Here is a 19816-nt window from a genome sequence, read left to right as displayed (position 1 = left end):
AAACATAAATATTCATATTTTACATAGTCTCTTTATGTATGCGATTTTGGCCTCAATATGTCTCCGATGTGTGATAATAATTTCTTAACTGCCGGAATGGGAAATTGCTAAATATTCACCGAATTTTTTTTGGAGGCTAGTGTTACGCTGAGTTAAGTATTCAAGTAGTTACGGCATTTGAAATTGTATTTAATTATTTTACGATTGTTTCGGAAATGTGGTGTATGTTTGCTCGATTAGGCCTGATGCGTTTATTTCCAATGTCACAATAACGTCCACTAAAATGAGTGGGAGAAATGTGCATTAAAAGGTAGAAAAATAAATGATGTAATTTAAAATGAATTAATTATTATAATATATCCCAATGTATCGCAAAATAATAATCTCCAGACAACCTATTACTCATTGTGCTATATGCGGTCAAACAGAAAGGGGAAATGTGCACCCTGAGTATTTCCACGCTACTTCCATTCGGCGCTTTTCCATAATCCATGCGTTTTCACGAGGATGGTGCTATGTGTCCACTAAAATACCTCGTTAAATAAACCTTGAAAAAAAAAAATATATCATACTACGGGCGCTTCATATGATTTTTAACAGTCGCACCACTCGGCTGATACAAACACGATTTTGTTCACCTGTCTTAAGGCAATATCTGATACCTTTATGCACTCGATTCCGTTCCTAAAAGATAATTCTTAAAAATGTCCAAAAAAACAAAACCCCAAAAAACTGTAGGTTGTTATTGGAGAGAAGCCCGAGCATTTAATAGCCGGAGATTGATTTATCCTTTATTGTTCAGCCCGTGTGGTCACGTGGGCCTGCGCGGCCAATGGCGCGGCGGGCTGCCTCCCCGCGACCACTCCGCCATGGCTCCGCGAGGAGTCAAGTTGCCTCTGGATTTCTCCACATTGTTGTTTTGCGAGGCTGGGCTTTGAGTGCGTGAGAGAGTGAGTGTGTGTGTGTGTGTGTGTGGTGATGATGGTGTGAGTGTGCGTCTGTTTTTTGTTTTTGTTTTGTTTGCATCAGTGTATGACTGGATACACGTGAAAGTGTGTGTGTGCGCGCGTGCGTGCGTGCGTGTGTGTGTGTGTCGTCGTCGTTGTTGTTTTGGCCATGTCGACGTCCGGCACCCTGACCAGTTACTACGTCGATTCGCTCATCCTGCCCGAGACGGAGGAGCTCTCCGCGGCGAGGTACCACCCCTCCGGAGCGGGGGGGCTGCAGCCGTCCAGGCATACTCCCGACCACACCGACCTGGGGACGTGCACGTTCCCCACCAAAGCCTCGATGTTCAGCCCGTCCTGGAGTCACGTCCCGGCCCAGTTCCCCGGTACCGTGTCCTCGGTCTACCACCACCACCACCACCACTACGGCCACCCGCAAGGCCCGGTCGGCGGGGACACCGACGGGCGCTACATGCAGTCGTCCTGGTTGCTGGAGCCCATTTCGGGCACCTTGCCCGTGCCCGGATTACAAACGAACCCCCACTACGGGATCAAACCGGAGGGTCTCGGGGTGAGAGCCGACGGCCCGCTGCCCGGATCCCACACGGCGCTGCTGCTCTCCGACTACGCCAACGGGACGGTGGCCACGGCGTCGCCGGTAGAAAAGGACACTCTGTCGGGCCCGGGCGGGGACATTAACGGAGAGGGCGAAGACAAACTCGATCCAAGTAAGTCGCTGCCGTGGCGTTTGTGCGTCCCCGCGCTTGTGCGGCCGCGTGAAGCTGCACGTAAAATGCTCGGGTGACGGCGACGGGGTGCGAAAATATTGAATATTGCGCAATATTAATACCTGCTGATATCTCAACGCCCACTCGTGGATATCAAAGGCTGTCAGTTCAGGAAGAGGATGCGTGCGTGTGTGTGTGTGTGTGTGTGTGTGTGTGTGTGTGTGTGTGTGTGTGTGTGTGTGTGTGTGTGTGTGTGTGTGTGTGTGTGTGTGTGTGTGTGTGTTTTGAGGCGAGAGGGGGGCAGTCGGATATTTTACATGGCCGTTTGCACTCATCGCTGTTTTCCCTCAAAACCAAAAAAAGGCAGGCCCAAATAGCCGTGTATGATCACAGTTACTATGATTTTTTGTTGTTGTTTTTTTAATTTTATTTTATTGGAGGGGGGGGGGGTATAGTCGGTACCGAGCCTCACACCAGTGTCGCACCCCACCCCCACCCCCACCCCCATCCACTCTCTCCAGATAACCCAGTGTCCAACTGGCTCCACGCAAGCGCCACGAGAAAAAAGCGCTGTCCGTACACCAAGCACCAGATCCTGGAGCTGGAGAAGGAGTTCCTCTTCAACACCTACCTGACCCGGGACCGGCGCTACGAGGTGGCGCGGCTGCTCAACCTCACCGAGAGACAGATCAAGATCTGGTTCCAGAACCGCAGGATGAAGATGAAGAAGTTTAACAAAGAAGGCTTGCCGAAAGACGACTGACCAGACACCAACACACCGAGTTTTCACTCTGCTGGATGGACCCTTTACCTTTACTTTGTATTATTATTATTATTATTATTATTATTATTATTATTATTATTATTATTATTATTATTATTATTATTATTATTATTATTATTATTATTATTACTATTATCGTTTTCGTTTTTTTTTATAAAACCTCATGGTCTTATCGTTTGTCTTGTAAAAAAGGAAACGAAGGAGGAAAAGCATGTCAGGCTGCGGTTTGATGCGACTACCTTTAAATTGCACAATTTTAATTCATTAACAGTGCCCCCCCCCCCTCGCTTCCTTTCTATTTTGTCAATTTGTTTCCGATGCAGATCTAACTCATACCTCGTTAAAGTTTATTAAGGCCTGGTCCCCCTGTGCTCGTTTTGTGTATCTGACTCTATAGGTGTGTGCGTGTGTGTGTGTGTTCAATGGTTTGTAGCTATTTGTTGTCTAGGTTGTAAAGTGTAACTCATTTCATTATTGCTGTTTCTCCCTTATTAATAGTGCTGTTATTGGAAACACTGAGTTTGAACTTTCGGAACGGGTTTGAAGTAGGTGCATGAGCCTCTTAAGTCACTTTTTATTCCAGTAAAATGATTACATAGCGGCTATGTAACAATTCCCTTGTTTTTCGACTACCTAGATGTCCCTCGACTACCTACAATGACGTATTTTCCGACGGCGGTGTGTTGCTGGTGTTAGATAATGAGCTATGTCTGAATTTTCAGGGAGTAACGTTTTGGAAGGACATACTATTTGTTACAGAGGAGATCAAATAAAACACTGTAGTGTACGTAATACCTCAAGGTCTGCCGACCGTTCAGAATTGTTTGGTTCACAAATGTAATTTGTACTTTATTTATTGAATAAAACAAATTATATCTGCGACCGCATTCCCGTCGCATTTCTTCTGTTTTATTCATGTATTTATATATACATCTAATTTCATTTCATTATTTGAGATGGAACTGTATATGGACATATTTAAACGGGTAAGGGTTAGGTTCATTTACGCACAAATGGGGCCTCTGTTGCATCTTCGTGTGTGCACAAAAGATGATACATTTTAGGGTATATATGGATGTACTGTTCACACACACACACACACACACACACACACACACACACACACACACACACACACACACACACACACACACACACACACACACACACACACACACACACACAATTGACGCTCAATGCGCTGTGGATGATGGAATAAAAATAATGTGACTATGGCTGAATATATGCTTGGATCTGGACTGTGCGTTTTTATCCGATGCGTCTGGCTTTGGATTTGAATAGAGCAGCTCGTCTTGGCAGAGGATGTTGTTGGCTGTATACAGCCATAAAAGACAATTACCGCTATAACCGTTTATGGGGTGCAAAGCGCTGCAAGGCGAGAGGACACAAAACAAGAAAGACATCGAAGGCTTTCGACAGCTGAAGCCCCAAAGACAGGCAGCTCAGCCTACTTTCAAACAATAGCGTACTTCTTTTATTCATCGTCAATGCATCACTTTATCACAGATATGGCCTTTAAACGTGACTCTTAATTCCTGGGAAGTTCCTGCGTTTTAGAAAAAAAAGCATGAAGTAGCCTTTATGATCGGACAATTTTGAAAATACAACAAATGCATTTTTGAACTCTATTTTTAGTAAAGTGTATATTTTACTCCCCAGTCAGAAATATCATAGAATTTCGACAAAAATGAAAAGTTTGTCTATGGATTTGGAATTTTGTTAACCTTTTTCCTTCGACGTGCTGTTGTGACGCAGATGGGGCCAAACTTCAAAGGCTCGGCCAGAGACAGTGCAATAAAACGCCTGGTCTGCTGCACTGTCTGGCATTCCACTTTTAATGGCTTTATGGCCGTCCATGCACAATTAGCCCGTTTCCAGAATGGCAACCATTTGTTTTGTTTTTTTCCGCTCTTTTTCTGTGGGACTGGACACCAAACAAAAGGCCCAGCGGAAATGATCGACTTTATTGGATCCTCACAGGACTCACGGTCACTTCGAGGCTCCCTTTGTCTCTACCTAACTTGGGAACCTTTCGCCCTCTGGTCCTCTGGTGCGAACGCTGTAAATAAAGAAAGGGGCCATAAAAAGCTCACAACAACTCTGAACGGGTTTCATGCGCATTTCGACCTATAGCTTTGATATCGAGGTACACGATTCGAGAAACCCTCGAATCCCGAAAGGCGGTGAGCCAAATAAACCATCTCATATTGAAATACACAGTTTGAGTGCAACCGAGGAGAAGAACGTTTGTGCGTTCGCTCGTGTTTTTCTATTTCTCCCCTTTGCCCCGAAGGAAAATACTTGCGCATTGCTCAATCCGTATCCTGCAACACCTATAATCGGCCGGTAGGGGGCGACAATGTTCTGTAAAATCTCTTATAGTACCTCTGCAGCGACTATAAACCTGTGTCGTTAACATTTGTAGTATTTCTCTCAGACCTCTGAAATAGTTTCACACCTAGACTGGTCTTGTCTAGTCAATGTTGAGCAATGTTGAGCTCTTACTTTCATTCGGGCACGACAAATTTCTGAATTTAATTGGAAAGGTTTTAATACTGAGGATTCTGAACGAAATAAGCAAATCGTGTGGTGTGTATACAATAGGAGTATATATTAGTAAGTATATATATTAATATATATATATATATATATATATATATATATATATATATGTGTGTGTGTGTGTGTGTGTGTGTGTGTGTGTGTGTGTGTGTGTGTGTGTGTGTGTATAAATATATAAATATATATAAAAAAAAAAAATATATATATACATATATAAATGATGGAAATGTACTTACTCACTTAGCTATTCTAATTATTCTTATTCCTATTCTTATGATAATTTACTTATCGTTCATTATTTCAACGTGAACGACTTGAAATGTCGGATAAAATGCAGAAGAAGCTTCATATAATGACGAGACAAGACAACCAGACTTTGAATTGATGCGCATATTTGCACACAACACAACACACACACACACACACACACACACACACACACACACACACACACACACACACACACACACACACACACACACACACACACTGGCACATAGAGATATTTGAATGGAGCATATATTTTACATTAATTACATTTTACGTTGACAATAATTAAATAATAAAAATATATATGTATAAATACACACACACACACACACACATATATATATATATGATATATATTGTTGTGCGCTGGTGTGCCAGAGGAAAGTGTTAATTCCACCCCGCAGTATCCTCAAACCTACGGCCGCACGGCAATTGGAGGACAGCGTGGAGGCCCGCCGTCACGTGAGTGGGTTTCTTTTTGGTCCAGGGGAAAATGGGCTTTGGTGTAAATCTAGGGTGTATTGCTGTCATATATCAAACGGGCTCGTAAAAACGACACTGAGGATTCTGGGCCAACAAATCAGACAGCAAAATATGAGTTCCTATCTTGCGGATGGTGTTTTTAGTCTTCTCTTTCCCCAAATACAGATCGGGGCTTCAGTGGGGACCACACGGCCCCCGGTTCTGCAGCCATTGCACATGCACTTTCTTTGGAACTTTACCACTTCGACAATGCGTTTCCTAACGGAAACCAGTGTTTACCCCGAGGTGCGGTACGGCCGGGGACCGGACTATGACCCGCTGGGGCCCCGGGGCCCTACATCTCTCCAGCGGACACGCACTACCGGATGCACACCCACGCAGGTATGAATGAACCTAACCTGCTTGCAAAAGCAATTTAACTCGAGGTCATTGCATTCAGAAAACATCGCTATAGGTACCTTGGCCCTAAATGGCTCAATTAATTCCGCGAAGGCACTGGAAATGCTCGGAGAGTATCGTAAAACTTTTATTGCGCAAGTAATGAGTTCTGTGGCCGTAAATTCATTAGTCCACCCGCTTCTGCAATGCTCAGTGCGTGGATATGCTGCCGCTGGGGGGGCTGCTCTGCGCTCGTATTACTCTGCAAGCCTATTCTCCCCCTTTGTGGCCCGGTGTGTAAATCAGCGCTGCAGTTTCTTATTTAATTTGTTCCATACTTAGACAGAGGAGGTTGGCATCTTCAGAAACATGTTTGTGCCGTTTGCATGACTGGGGAATATATAAAATGCATTACAAAAAATAAGATCCCGTGATCCCGGATCACGCTTCTTTTATTTTAGAGACTCAATATAGATGCCTCGAGCAGTGTGCTTTGGGGTGACGCTGCTTGAAAGATGTCGGGGTTTCTGAGGCATCCCTAAACAGCGATTTCACACCGTGTTTATTTTCAGAGCGGCAAACAGAAATTGTGTCAACACTTAACAACACGGAATCCAGGATGGGTACAACTCCAGGATGTGCCGTTTGTTGTTACATCGAGTTGATCAAGTGGCATGGCGCCCATGAAACGTTCATATCTCCCAGAGTGTCAAACAAACCAACACAACCTATAACCCCGGGCCCAGAATGGAATCGTGAACAGCTCAAGTGGCCACAGCACAGTACAGTAGTGTTAATTTGGCAGGATAGTGCAAGGCCACGGAGACCTTCAGTCAGAGCTGGAAGCACTTCAGGGCTGCAGGGGACAGAAAAAAAATGCAGATTATTAATTATAGCAGAACTATAAAACGGTTGTTAAGGTGATTAGACACATATTTAATGTTTATAGGCCCCAAACATATAGCTGATACACTCTATTTGATCATGCCGTGTTAAGGCTCCACATTATAATTACTTAAGATAATTACTATTTTAGAAACACAGCCTACTTGGACCACATCATACCCATTTACAAATAAAAAGCTTCAATGGCGTCGAATTTAAAGCTGCTAAATATGACATATTTATCAATGTCATTGTATGTGTTTATTTGTTGCGTTGATTGATTTACATACACATGGAATATTTTATTTTGTTGATTCGATTGTATTAAAACTACCTGTATATGCACCTTTTGGGGATTGTTGCTCAGTATGGAGACGTAAAGATATTTCAGACATATTTTATGTCTGATTTATCTGATATCGTGATTTTTTGGTCGTTTCATTTTCGATTCCATTCCGGTCCACTTTAACGACATATCCATTTCAATGGCTTTGTATTAATAAGCAACGAAACTCACCCCCGATATATTTAAACCCAGTTTCTCTAAAAAATACATTCGATTTTGCAGCCTCCGCGAGTTGTAAAACAGAGTTATTGTAGCTCTAATATACATGTAATCTCAGATTCTCAGCGCTATTTTAACTCTCCGTGTTTTCAGTGCCAACTCATGTATATGAAATACTACCTGACGCGAGATGAAATGACTATAACAATATGTCACCGGTTCACATCAACTGACTGCGTATATTTTTTTTTCTTTCAGTTTTGAACAAACAAACAATGTTCACTGTCAGTAAAATGCGTCTTTAAATGTTTGTTTTAATTCACGTTTTCACAACCGCTGGTCCTAGTGGTAGAAGACTATTATTATTATTGTTATTATTATTATTATTATTATTATTATTATTATTATTATTATTATTATTATTATTATTATTATTATTATTATTAGTAGTAGTAGTAGTAGTAGTAGTAGTAGTAGTAATATTATTATTATTATTATTATCAGTATTATTATTGATTTTATTGCTGTTTAATAATGATATTAGTAGTAGAAGACAGACATTACATATTTGTTAATACCACTACTATTAAATAAAATTAAATAATTATTATCATTATTATTGTTGTTATAATAATAATAATAATAATAATAATAATAATAATAATAATAATAATAATAATTATTATTATTATTATTATTATTATTATTATTATTATTATTATTATTATTGTCCCATTCTTGTCATTATTACCACAACAGTGATAGTAGTAGTATAAGCATCAAAATGCTGATTTATAATCTACTCAACCTCCCTCAATCAGCCGATGGACTTCGGCGTGTGAAGTGTTTGCTGAACACCAGCGGACTCCGGGTCAACAATGCAGGAATGCAGCCTGGGAGCGCGTATTACAGTTGAACTACATTCTACTCCTCCACCCTCATCCAAGATGGCGCCTCACGGTGACCTCACCCTATCTCCCTCCCTCTCCCTTTCCCCCTCCCTCCCTCCCTCCCTCCCTCCCTCCCTCCCTCCGTCCCTCCTCCTCCTCCTCCTCAGACCTCCCCTCCCCTGAAACTGGCTCATAAATCCGCTGTTGTTTATGAAAATTTACAACAGCGGCCACGCAACTTTACGAGCCGCCGCGCGCCCCCATTGGCCCGCAGCCGGTCACGTGCCGTGGGAGCCGTGAACGTGAACTTTTTTTTTTTTTTATTTTTTTTTTTTTATTATACACATTATTCCCTTACACCATCATAGAACAGCCTTCACTTGACAGTCTCGGTGATTGTGGTGTAAGAATGTTTTTGGGAGGTTTCCCCCCCCCCCCGACTCGACCCTCCGCGTTGTGGCGTTTGGAGACGCTTTACGCGCCACTTTTGTGCTTTAATTCGGAAGAGGGAGCGGGAGCCCGGTGCTTCTTCGCCCACAGCGGGACCACGGTGGACTGTCACAGCGGGATGGCGGCGTCGTTCTCGCGGAGATTTGACGACGCGGGGACGGAGCCTGGGTGCGTCACCGAGCCGGGAACCGGCGTTCGGTCCGGGGGACGCGGGAGGCTGATCCCCGGTGTCCTCCTCCTCCGCGCCCTGTCACCACGCGGACGCCTCCGGAAAAGGTAGGGAATCAAACGAATGTATAACTGTGCCTTGATCATCCGCCGGGACGTGAATGCTGAGAAAACCCGGAATGATTTTTTTTTTTTTTGGTTTCAACTTAAGTTTTTCTTCCGTTCGGTGTCATCTGGAATAAAAAAAACGGCAATATTTACGCATGTGGTGTGTCCGGATTAATCCGACGCGCTCAGACGCTTTGATAAGTGGCAAACGCGCGGTTTTTAAATTGTTCATCTCCGGTTTGGATCGTTTCATTGTGGATTGGTTGTGTTACTTGGGATGGGTCCCCGTACAAAATAAGGTTTGTTGTGGGGTTGTGCGTAATTTAAGGAGTCGCTTGTGGACAGCGAAAGTGCACTTTGTCGCCCTCTTGTGGGGGACTGGTGTTCGGTCGAAGCTTGACTCCCTCCTGCTTTTTACCTGCACTGTCGTGGCGAAGTCCCAATTATTTTACGCTGTGTTTTGTCGTCTGCGTTGTCGTTGCCCACTGTTAAACCGTGACATTGTGTTTTTTAAAAATGCGGTACTGAGTGTGAGATCGGAGAGTTCCAAAATGTGTTCCAGCCTTTCCTACAGGCATTTATTTTTAAGAGCCACCAGATTCACCAGATTGAGAGACGTATTTATTTAACCCACAATAATTGTCTGATTTATGCTGCGACATTGAGCTTTTAGGATGGAAGATCACTTCACGGTCCAATAATGTTCCGTTACAACTCATACTGTAAGGATTAGGACTAGGGGGTATTATATAAAAACAGTATATTATGATTAAAATCAGACAACGTATAGACCTACACACAATACACATGCACAATAATATGTATTTTAAGGATTATTATAAGGATATGGTGAGGATTTGGAGCAGTATATTAGGAATATATATTCAATCCTATAAACAACTTTGCTAGAATCATGTAATGTATTCAGAGATCGCTTGTTTGGCGTTTGAGCTGCTGCTTTTTAAATGCCGTTCATGTGGTGTGTATCGTAAATCAAATTCAAAGTATGTTAGGGGTTAATCCTCCTGTTGGTGCCCCTGACTAAGGCACTGGCAAAAGAGCTGGAGTTTGGCGCTGTACTGCGGCTGTCCACTGCTCCTAGGTATACAATGGGTCAAATGCATAGGACAAATGTCATTGTTGCCTACTTGTACAATGGCAATAAAGAGATATTCTATTGTATTCTATTCTATTCTACTATATTCTATCCTATTCTATTCTATCCTGCGAAGTACCAATGTCATATGAGAAAATACTTCTGATGCTGGCCGGCGTGGGGTGCCGTGGCGTCCTGCATGTGAAAATCTTAAGTCATTGAGAATCTGTGATACAGCTCTTCTTATTGTCATATCCCTGGAAATTAACTTTCGATTTTGCCAGATATATTCCATTACCCGTTGCGGTGCAGCACCATTGCTGGTTTGCCTGCAGAGTGCAGTGCAGACTGCAGTGCTGTGTGCCCGTCATTACATTATGACATCACATATCGGATGTCATCGTTAGATAGTTAGATATAATATAGTTAGATATAATAGCTGTACTACATATAGCAGTTATCACATGTATAATTATGGCCGCCTGTTTTTAAAGGATTTAAGAGATGGGGTCAGGGGCTCAGGAGGTGGAGTGGGTCGTCTGGTAATCTGAAGGTTTCGACCCCGGGCTCTTTCTGGTAGTGTGCTGAAGTGTCCTTGAGCAAGACACTTGACCCCTAATTTCTCCTGATGGCTGTGCCCATCGGCGTATGGATTAAGTCGATTTGGACAAAAGCTAAATTAAGATGTGATTCATTGTTATGATTATTTTTTTATTTGGTGGATTAATTAAGCCAATCCCTTGACTAAATAATGATGTCTGTTCGAATTTAGGCTGGATTTCCCCGAGTTCTGCTCCGGGGGTTAATACAATGTTATTTTAATACATTTTATCTTATTTTATCGTGTTCCAATATTAATAAACAAGGATGGAAAGCAAAGCAACCACAGCTACACATACACCCACAGTCCTGTAAAAAAACAGAACATTTCACGGTTTGAGCACTTTTAAGATTTTCTTTCTTTTTAATTCATAAAGATGCAAGTCGCAGTGCACAGACGTGGTGTTCATGTAGTAACCCATTTACTCTCTTACTGGACCATATGCTTGCATGTGTGGTTTTGCTGTTCCAAACAAGCCTCTAAATATTCCACAATATCGGTACAAGTGTCGTTTAGTTTTATATAATAGACGAGGCTTCCACATCTCGAGAGGAATCTCGTCTATCTTTTGATTGTGTGTTGAAAAAATCGAAGATTTCTGCTGTAGTGTATCAAGCAACATTATTATAATATTGTTCTTGTTCGTTATAAATATCCTAACCCGGGTCGACTGTGAATAAACCACGAATTTCAGAAAGTTATTTTTGAACCCCTATTTTTAATCGATTTAGTTTTCATTCCTTATTATTAAGGGAAATGTTATTTCCAACATAACGTTCAGAAAAAAAAAACATTTAACGAAATACACGATGTGTGATGATTATATGATGATTGACATTAATACATAAACTATATATGATTTTTTTTAAACCTAATTTTAATATTTTATCTATTTCTCCACGTGCACTTCTTTTGCCGCTGTAACATCTGAATTCAACATTCAACATTCAACATTCAACATTCAAGAGGTTTATTTGTCACATACATATACATATGGTCATACATGTCCCCCGAGATTAATAAATTGTCTTCTCACTTTATCTCATCTAATCTTATCTTGTATTGTAATATCCTAAAAGAAACAACAACGACTACAAAAGTCAAAATGACAGAGCTTAAGAGACAAACTATTTGTAGGCCTGTCTTTGCAACGTCATATTTTTGGTGTAAAGGTGGAAGCCAAGGTAGTCTAATCTAGGAAATTCTAATTAATCTCGAATTATCCTCTGAGTTTGTTGTTGCGTTCTTGTTACAAAAATGTACCCTTCGTATAATCCGACATCTCCAAACCAAAACCAAATCGTTTTGTGGAAGCCTATTTTAGAAGAGCTATTCCATTTCCATAGCCTACCTAGATATAGACGGAGTTTGGTGGAATCTTCCTGTACAACACTTTTGGTAAAATGGCACCCCCACAGCATGTCACTCGCTTTGTTTGGGAACCCATTTATTTTTTTACCGCAATGCTCGTTAACCTCTGGATGACCCCGGGCAGTGCTGCGGCTCCGCCGGAGGATGGCGCACGTCGACAATCCAAAACCCCCAAAATCTCCTTCTCCGGCGGAATCCAACCGGGGGACGCGCGCCGTGGATGCGCGCGTCCCCTTTCCGATCCCACCCAGATTTTCCAGCGTGCACGAGTTTACCTCTGGAGGTCATCAAGCAGGATTTACGACTGGTCAACAAAAGCACGTGATTCCGAGCTCGTACCCCCATATTTGGGGCGCCTACGTAAGAGGGGAATCAAAGTACATGTCCTCCTCATTTCCATAATTCATCATAAATTGTGCAAGGGCGCTATAGAACGCGCTAAAGCATCACGAGCCACAAATCAAGCACGTTTCAACAAGGTTTATTGTTTTTTCTTCTTTCCAAACAGAATAAAAAGCAAACTATATCTGCGGCGAACAATCGTGGATTGTCAAACAAATGAGCTCGTATTTTGTGAACTCATTCTGCGGTCGCTACCCCAACGGCGCGGACTTCCAGTTACATAATTATGGAGACCATAGTTCTGCAAACGACCAGTACAGGGACTCGGGGACCGTGCACTCCGGTAGGTACGGCTACGGTTACAATGGGATGGACCTGACGGTCGGTCGGCCCGATGACGGACACGGACACTTTGCGGGCGGCGGCGAGCGCACGTCGGGCTACTCCCCGAGTCACTCAGGGGCCGCCGCTTCTTCCGTGGAGCCGGTCCGGTACGCCCAGGCGGCCAGCGGCAGCAGCACCGGGACCTCTTCGTCGCTGTCCCCTCCGCCCGAACCACCACTACCGTGCTCCTCTCCGGTGGTCTCCGAGTCTCAGTCGCATCAGCACCGGCCCGTCAAAAGCTCCATCGCCAGCCCCTGCCCGACCCCGTGCTCCGGTTCGACCGGAGGCGCGATGCTGAGCCGGGAGTGCGCGTCCAAAGCCTCCCCCCTGGAGGAAGAGAAGCCCGCGGGAAGCCTCCAGGCAACTTCCCAAAATGACTCCACGCAGCCTCAGATATACCCGTGGATGAGGAAACTACACATAAACCATGGTAAACTTGTTTTCCCCCTTTACTAAAGGCAGTTCAGTTAGAATGTTGTTGTTATTATTATTATTATTATTATTATTATTATTATTATTATTATTATTATTATTATTATTATTATTATTATTATTATTATTATTATTATTATTATTACTGTATAGGTGTGGATAAAGAAATTAGAGTAATTTATCCAGCCTACTGGTATAATTTGATATAATAATAACTTGTTATACTACGTCTACTTATTATTGACTACTTATTAAGAATAAGTCCAAATGTCTCATCGACTTATTTACCGTGCCACGTGCCACAACACGCACCACTTGATCATCTACCGCCAAAATGGTAGAAATAATCAATACATTCTCACAACTACTTGTGATAGAAGAACATGTAAACTTCGCGCATGTTAAACTTGGTTCATTCATACCTGTGAGTGTTAGTTAGTCTTAAAAAGGGGTGTCCAGTGTATACAACCAAAATAAAAGCTGCTTTATGTTATTATTTCCAAGTTGACTGTTTATTCCACTTGATTATGATTCTGATATGGGATTGTGATTTTATTCGAATGACAAGGGAGGACATCTGTAGATATTCGGTCAAGTTGTGTGTCCAGTAATGGCACCGACACCATGTCTTTATTTCTTTCATTTTTCATAATTCCTTCCTCTCGTATCTCCAGATTTGTCCGGACCAGAGGGGAAGAGGGCGAGGACCGCCTACACTCGTTACCAGACCCTGGAGCTGGAGAAGGAGTTCCACTTCAACCGGTACCTGACCCGCAGGCGGCGGATCGAGATCGCCCACGCACTGTGCCTCTCCGAGCGCCAGATCAAGATCTGGTTCCAGAACCGGAGAATGAAGTGGAAGAAGGACAACAAGCTGAAGAGCATGAGCATGGCCGCGGCTGGGGGTGGAGGGTACCGGCCCTGATCCCCCAGCTCCATGGGGGAGAAGAAGCACCACGACCAGAACCCAAAGTTCTTCTGCTTTTTCTTCTCCCTCCACCCCACCCCCACCCCAATCAAAAAGACTTGTTGTCGTGGGGGTCTGGTCCATCCATGAACCGGCTCCCCAAAAACCCTTAAACATTACCTTCCGTTTTGACTGTGTTAAATGCTTCTGTGCGTAAAACTGCATTCTGTATAGTTCTGTTTAGCGTTAGAAGAAACAGCAAACGAAAAATAAATGTTAGTTTAACTTATTTCTTAAGATACAAAAAAAAAAGGAACGAAAAGCTTGATATGTTATACCGCAAGTATAAATCCATGCAGAAAAAGAAAATGTGCAAAGCACCCAGAGAACAAGAACAGCCGAATAAACAAATGAACAAATGAGTAAATAACAGTTTTGGGAGAAGTTAGTATCTGTTTTATATGTATGTAACTATGTATGTATTTATTTAATTGATGTGTTGTACCAAAACGTCAGTTAACTTGCTTACACGTCCATCGACAACGTAACGTGCGTGGTTGTATTGTGTGCGTTGTGAACCCTTGTAAGGACCTGGTCCTCACCCAACGTCGTGGTAGCTGTGCCTCCTTCTCTTGTTGTGCACGGGCTGCTGTTTGCGTTCAGCATCTTAGTAAAAACGTGTTCGTCTTTTTCTTTTCCTATATCATTTTATGTGGAAGGCCCAACGTTGGATTTCTTTGCATACGTGTATAGCTCCATCGTGATAAGCCTTTTTTTTTGTAAATGTTTTTAAATTACTGGAAGTCGAGAAAATACTATAATGATAACGGGGATTATAATAAACTTTCTACTGGAACGGCGAGACTGGGTTGTATGCTTATTGTAAAAATACAAATGACACTGTTTTAAAATAAATAATATGTTTGTATTATAGGTACTTATGATGGGCAGTGAAAATATAGAATTTAATTCACTATTAGTGTCCACGTCGTTGAGTGAACCAAGACAATTACACTGGACTTCCATTTATATTTTACTTACACACATTCAACAGGTAGACTGTGACGGAAATCACTCACATTGACTCACCTTGATTTCGTGCCGTGGGGTGGGGGAGCATTATAGGTCCGAGGCCAGAGACCAGCTCCAGGAGGCATCAGGCCCTATATAGTCGGAGAATCACACCAGGATTTGCAAGCTCTCTAAACTTTATTTGGCTCTGGTTCCAGCTCTCTGACATTTGGGTGCCAAATGAATGGCGGGGGGGGCATCGGTGGTGGTGGTGGTGGTGGTGGATGTGTGTGTGTGTGTGTGGGGGGGGGGGGTGTCTATGAATTAGATCGTAAAAATCATCCAGAGTGCGGCCAGATAGGCTCACTGGCCATAAACGGTCACGTGGTGGCCATTAAAGTAAGTTTTATGGTTTTGGGGAGTTGACAGTATATTGCACATAACATATAACGCACTGACGCGGGGCTCCGTCTGGCTCTCTCCTTCGCAGGGTGTGCGTGTTGCTTGACCGTGTTCAGACCCTTGTTCACAGGGACTCGCGATGGACTGGACGCGGGAGAGTGGAAACAGCGCATCTGGAGGTAAGTGTCTCCACACCGGACGGGTTTCCCCCTCCACTCCGCCGTGCGTGGGGCTCAGAACAGCGTCCGGATTGTCTTCTAGCAGAGTCCACGTTATTAGTCCATCATTACGCTCATTTGTCTGGATGCTGGTTTGGGCAGATGTTGGGGCAGGGTATTGTAAGGTCCGGCTCATGGCTGTTTAATTGCTTCCTTCCCACTGTAACTGGCTTTTCCTCCATCTGCGGTGTAGCTCATAATCCGTTTTTACATGTTGTATAATTATCTCTGTCCGCATCCACCCCCACTAACCAACTTGCAGTGGTTGGATTAGCAGGGCGTTCTGCGTCGCTCACAAAGTTTGGGGGAGTTGTGGACTTCCTCCTTGGCACGGTTACAATTTGCAACGGAGGCATGAATTGTAGATGTTTCAAGTGTTTTCTCAGTCTGGCCGTAGTGTAGTAGCTGTTTTGGAATTTACAGGGTTTAAAAAGTTGGAGCGGCCAGTTGACCCGTTGTTGCTCCCTCCACATGTTGGTGTCCGGGTGGCGTTTGGGTGCAGGTTGTAAATAGAGCAGAGTAAACACAAATACCCACAGAAAAAAAAGCAGGGACACAATGGGAAAGGAAAAGGAACTCCGTTTTGTGTCAGCTATACGTCATTTTATTCTTCTTTAAATGGACCCCCCCCCCCCCCCACACACACACACACACACACGAACTGTCCTTTTTGCCTAATGTTGACCTCGCGCCCATGCAGGGAGGGCACGTGTGCCTGTTGGATTTTATTCCAATAATTGAAAGTACATCAATTCAACTGGGTAACGTCGGATTGTGGGCTTTTTACTGCCCCGTCGTATTTCTGGATTATTTGGTTTGGGCGAAAACGCGCCTGTGCGCAAAAATGACGGTTGTGAATGTCCCGGCTAAAGAATCCTAACACGGGGTGCTCTCCAAAGTTTACAGTTATCTTTTTTTTCTTCCTTTTTGTTTAAATATTTTATGTATAAATGTTGGCGCAATGGACCCTCATACAATAGGTATTTTTTTCCTGCAGCAAAACGAGACATTTCCAAATATGAGGTTGCAGCCACCTGTTTATAAAGTTGTTTAAAATAAAATGCCTAAAATAAAATGTGCCACTTGCCACAGTCGTATCCTTGCCAGGTGTCTCCAACAGAGAAACTTATTTTCAATCATGCACGCGTCTTGTTGGGAATCTGAATGTGTGTCTAATGTCTAATAAAACACGCCAGTTTCCCCAAACCAGTATTATAAATCTGCAGTCCCCGGGAAACAGGCGTGGGATTGATCTAAAACCCCATTGCTGTTTTTCCACGGTTTGAACCCAACCAGCGTTCCCTTTCAACGAATATCCAACCGGGTCGAAGAAATGGCGCACATCTCAAATTTCTCGAGTTCTTTGCCACATTTTTCAATAAAACACATGCAATTTCAGAGTAGCGTTGGATGTAAAAGAGGGGATAGGGTGGGGAAGAATGCCGGGAGAAATGTCACTTTGAGGAGCATAAAGTCAGTCAGTCAGCGAGAGGGAGAGGGTTCACGTGGAGGTCAGCCCCAGCAGAAAGATAGATCTGCATCCTCCCAGAGCCACCAGCAGAGCTCGCTTTAGGCCAAGTTCACTGTCGCCCACCGCCTGTTTGGAGGGAAACACGCACGCGTATATACGCGCGCGCGCTCACTGACGCGCGCGCGCACACACACACACACACACACACACACGCACAGACACACACACACACACACACACACACACACACACGCACACACACACACACACACACACACACACACACACACACACACACACACACACACACACACACACTAACCATGTTAAAAGATAGATATCGTTGGCGTTACGTACGCGTGATTCGTAAATGCACAGCAATAAGGACGTTGCAGTGAAAATGCATTGCTAAAAAAAATCCCGACCTGCAGTTGGAGATGAGTCCATCTCACGCAGACATGCTTTGCGTGATCCAACATTAACGAAAGATTTGTACATTTTACGACAGGCTTTAGATTTTGTTTCGACTATACTGCCACGTAACGTACGACGAGGTAAGGAAAGTTTCTTTGCGCCGCACGTTTCGTACACAAGGGCAATTCTAACGAAAAGCTACAAACAGATAAAAAAAAACGCCTACAAGAAAACAACGGCGCACGGGTTAAAGTGCAATTCAAAACATTCAAAACGAATTTAAACCCACCACGTCATTATGATATTCCCTATCTCAAATTGACAAAGGGGTGGGGGTGAGATGCCTCATATGGTAAATAACCTCGTTGGAAGAGAAGAGGATAGAGGGGGGGGGGGCGGGTAAAAATTGGGGTCAACAGTTTATCCACCGAACACGTCTCCGTCATCTGTTCTGTTTGGAGCTTCTTTTTGGATGCCAGCCTTATAATAGCGATCATCTTGACTCCCCACACAAAAGGCAGAATAGCTTTGCGCCGCATACGCTGGACGCTGCACTCCTGGTGAACCCTGGAAGCGGACTGACCCCGCGTTGGACCCCCCACTCCATGCGGGCCCCACGGCCCCCCGGCCCCCAAGATTGAGTGGCTGCCGTTTTATTAGGGCGCTTGATTGGTGAATTTCCTTTGAATAAATCGCATTTGATATGTTTGGGGGACGAGGGGCAGCATTTGCATTTTGAGGATTGATTCTCTCGACCCGGTCACAGGGTAATGGGCCCCAGTGATGATGCCCCCGCGTCCCCGAAACTCCATTTAGCCTCGCTCGTCTCTGTCAGCTACAAAGAAAATGTTCAAAGTTACACCCCCAAAAATGCACATTGTCGATTTAGACGGACGTAATTTCTGTTTTATTTCGAAAATTGTTTTTTTCTTTTTCACATTGGAAAAATCCGACCTTGCATTAGAATGTGCGGACGGATAACAACATGTAGCAAAGGTAGACATGATCGGTTCTTAACAATGCTTAAATGGTCGAGTTTACGATTAGGATTTAAAAAAAAAAATACTCTGCCTTTTGTTTACAACATTATTGGATGACATCTCAAATAGTCAGCACCCTGTTGATAGTGTCGGTTTTACTTGAACGAAAACCTCCTCTATTATAAAATCAGTTACTCGCTCTCTTACAATTGGGAAATAATAATAAGGTATAAAGAGGAAATCCAAATTATGAATTGATTTCGTATTAGGGATTCCTTATAGGCCAATATCAAATAAATTATGATTTTTTTTCCCCCCAATTTCGATTGTATAACCTACTCAATAAAGTAATGCATGTGATTTTTATAAAAAAATATATATAAATCCTATACAGTCATTTCTCAGCTGCTTTATATTTGCATTCGCAGAATGGTGGCACAATGCGATCTGAAGATATTTTTCACGTCTTGCACAAGGCCTCATTTTGCAGTGGTTCTGGGCAGATGGAAAGTGCACCCACAAAAATCCCGTCGCGAAACTCTTATTATAGACAGAATCTTTATTCAAGCCCTACTTCCTCCAACACCACAGCCACTATTTATCACAGGTAAAAGTGAAAACATGACATTTCAGGATAGCCCAAATGGAGAACATGGAAGTATGGAAAAGGCATTTTAGTGATTCTCAGATTATATTATCAACATTGGAATGAGGGGAAGAAAACCGGGGAAGGGATTTTTACATTTTTTAATGTGTGGAATGTATTTTTAAATTGCTGAGTGGGAATGGAAATGAACCCACTCTTCTTTTGGTTAAAGGGTTTTTTTCTATTTTGTTCTGTTTGTATTTAATTTGTCAGATGATTTCAGTACTTTTTCAGAAATATTTGACTTAATTATGTACATCATTCTACAGTTAAATAACCTAACAACCATCCAAAACCCAAGTGCAGTTTTGAAGTTTCACTGAAATTGACAATGTTAGATCAATATTATGAACAGTGATTTG

General features: G+C 43.1%; 2 protein-coding genes across 2 annotated transcripts; both read left to right on the top strand.

Annotated features, from left to right (window-relative positions):
• The first annotated feature begins 130 nt into the window (after positions 1-130).
• hoxa9a (homeobox A9a) lies at positions 131-3341 on the top strand. The gene is made up of 2 exons (XM_080010525.1): positions 131-1675; positions 2197-3341. Exons 1-2 carry the CDS (start codon positions 1117-1119, stop codon positions 2436-2438), a joined length of 801 nt encoding a protein of 266 aa, XP_079866651.1. The 5' UTR covers positions 131-1116; the 3' UTR covers positions 2439-3341.
• Positions 3342-8861: 5520 nt separating this feature from the next.
• Positions 8862-15009, top strand: hoxa5a (homeobox A5a). Its single transcript, XM_080018665.1, has 3 exons — positions 8862-9179; positions 12756-13403; positions 14080-15009. The coding sequence occupies exons 2-3, from the start codon at positions 12806-12808 to the stop codon at positions 14328-14330; spliced, it is 849 nt and encodes a 282-aa protein (XP_079874791.1). The 5' UTR covers positions 8862-9179; positions 12756-12805; the 3' UTR covers positions 14331-15009.
• The last annotated feature ends 4807 nt before the right edge of the window (positions 15010-19816 follow it).

The sequence above is a fragment of the Zeus faber genome (assembly GCF_960531495.2).
Source record: "Zeus faber genome assembly, chromosome: 1".
NCBI lineage: Eukaryota > Metazoa > Chordata > Actinopteri > Zeiformes > Zeidae > Zeus > Zeus faber.
This window is presented reverse-complemented; position numbering and strand designations above follow the sequence as displayed.

What these genes read in the sequence shown, in the direction of transcription:
- hoxa9a (XM_080010525.1), top strand. Translation starts at nt 1,117, where the DNA reads ATGTCGACGTCCGGCACCCTGACCAGTTACTACGTCGATTCGCTCATC. An exon ending in CGAAGACAAACTCGATCCAA is followed by an intron (nt 1,676 to 2,196) that starts GTAAGTCGCTGC and finishes CACTCTCTCCAG; the next exon opens with ATAACCCAGTGTCCAACTGG.
- hoxa5a (XM_080018665.1), top strand. Translation starts at nt 12,806, where the DNA reads ATGAGCTCGTATTTTGTGAACTCATTCTGCGGTCGCTACCCCAACGGC. An exon ending in GAAACTACACATAAACCATG is followed by an intron (nt 13,404 to 14,079) that starts GTAAACTTGTTT and finishes TCGTATCTCCAG; the next exon opens with ATTTGTCCGGACCAGAGGGG.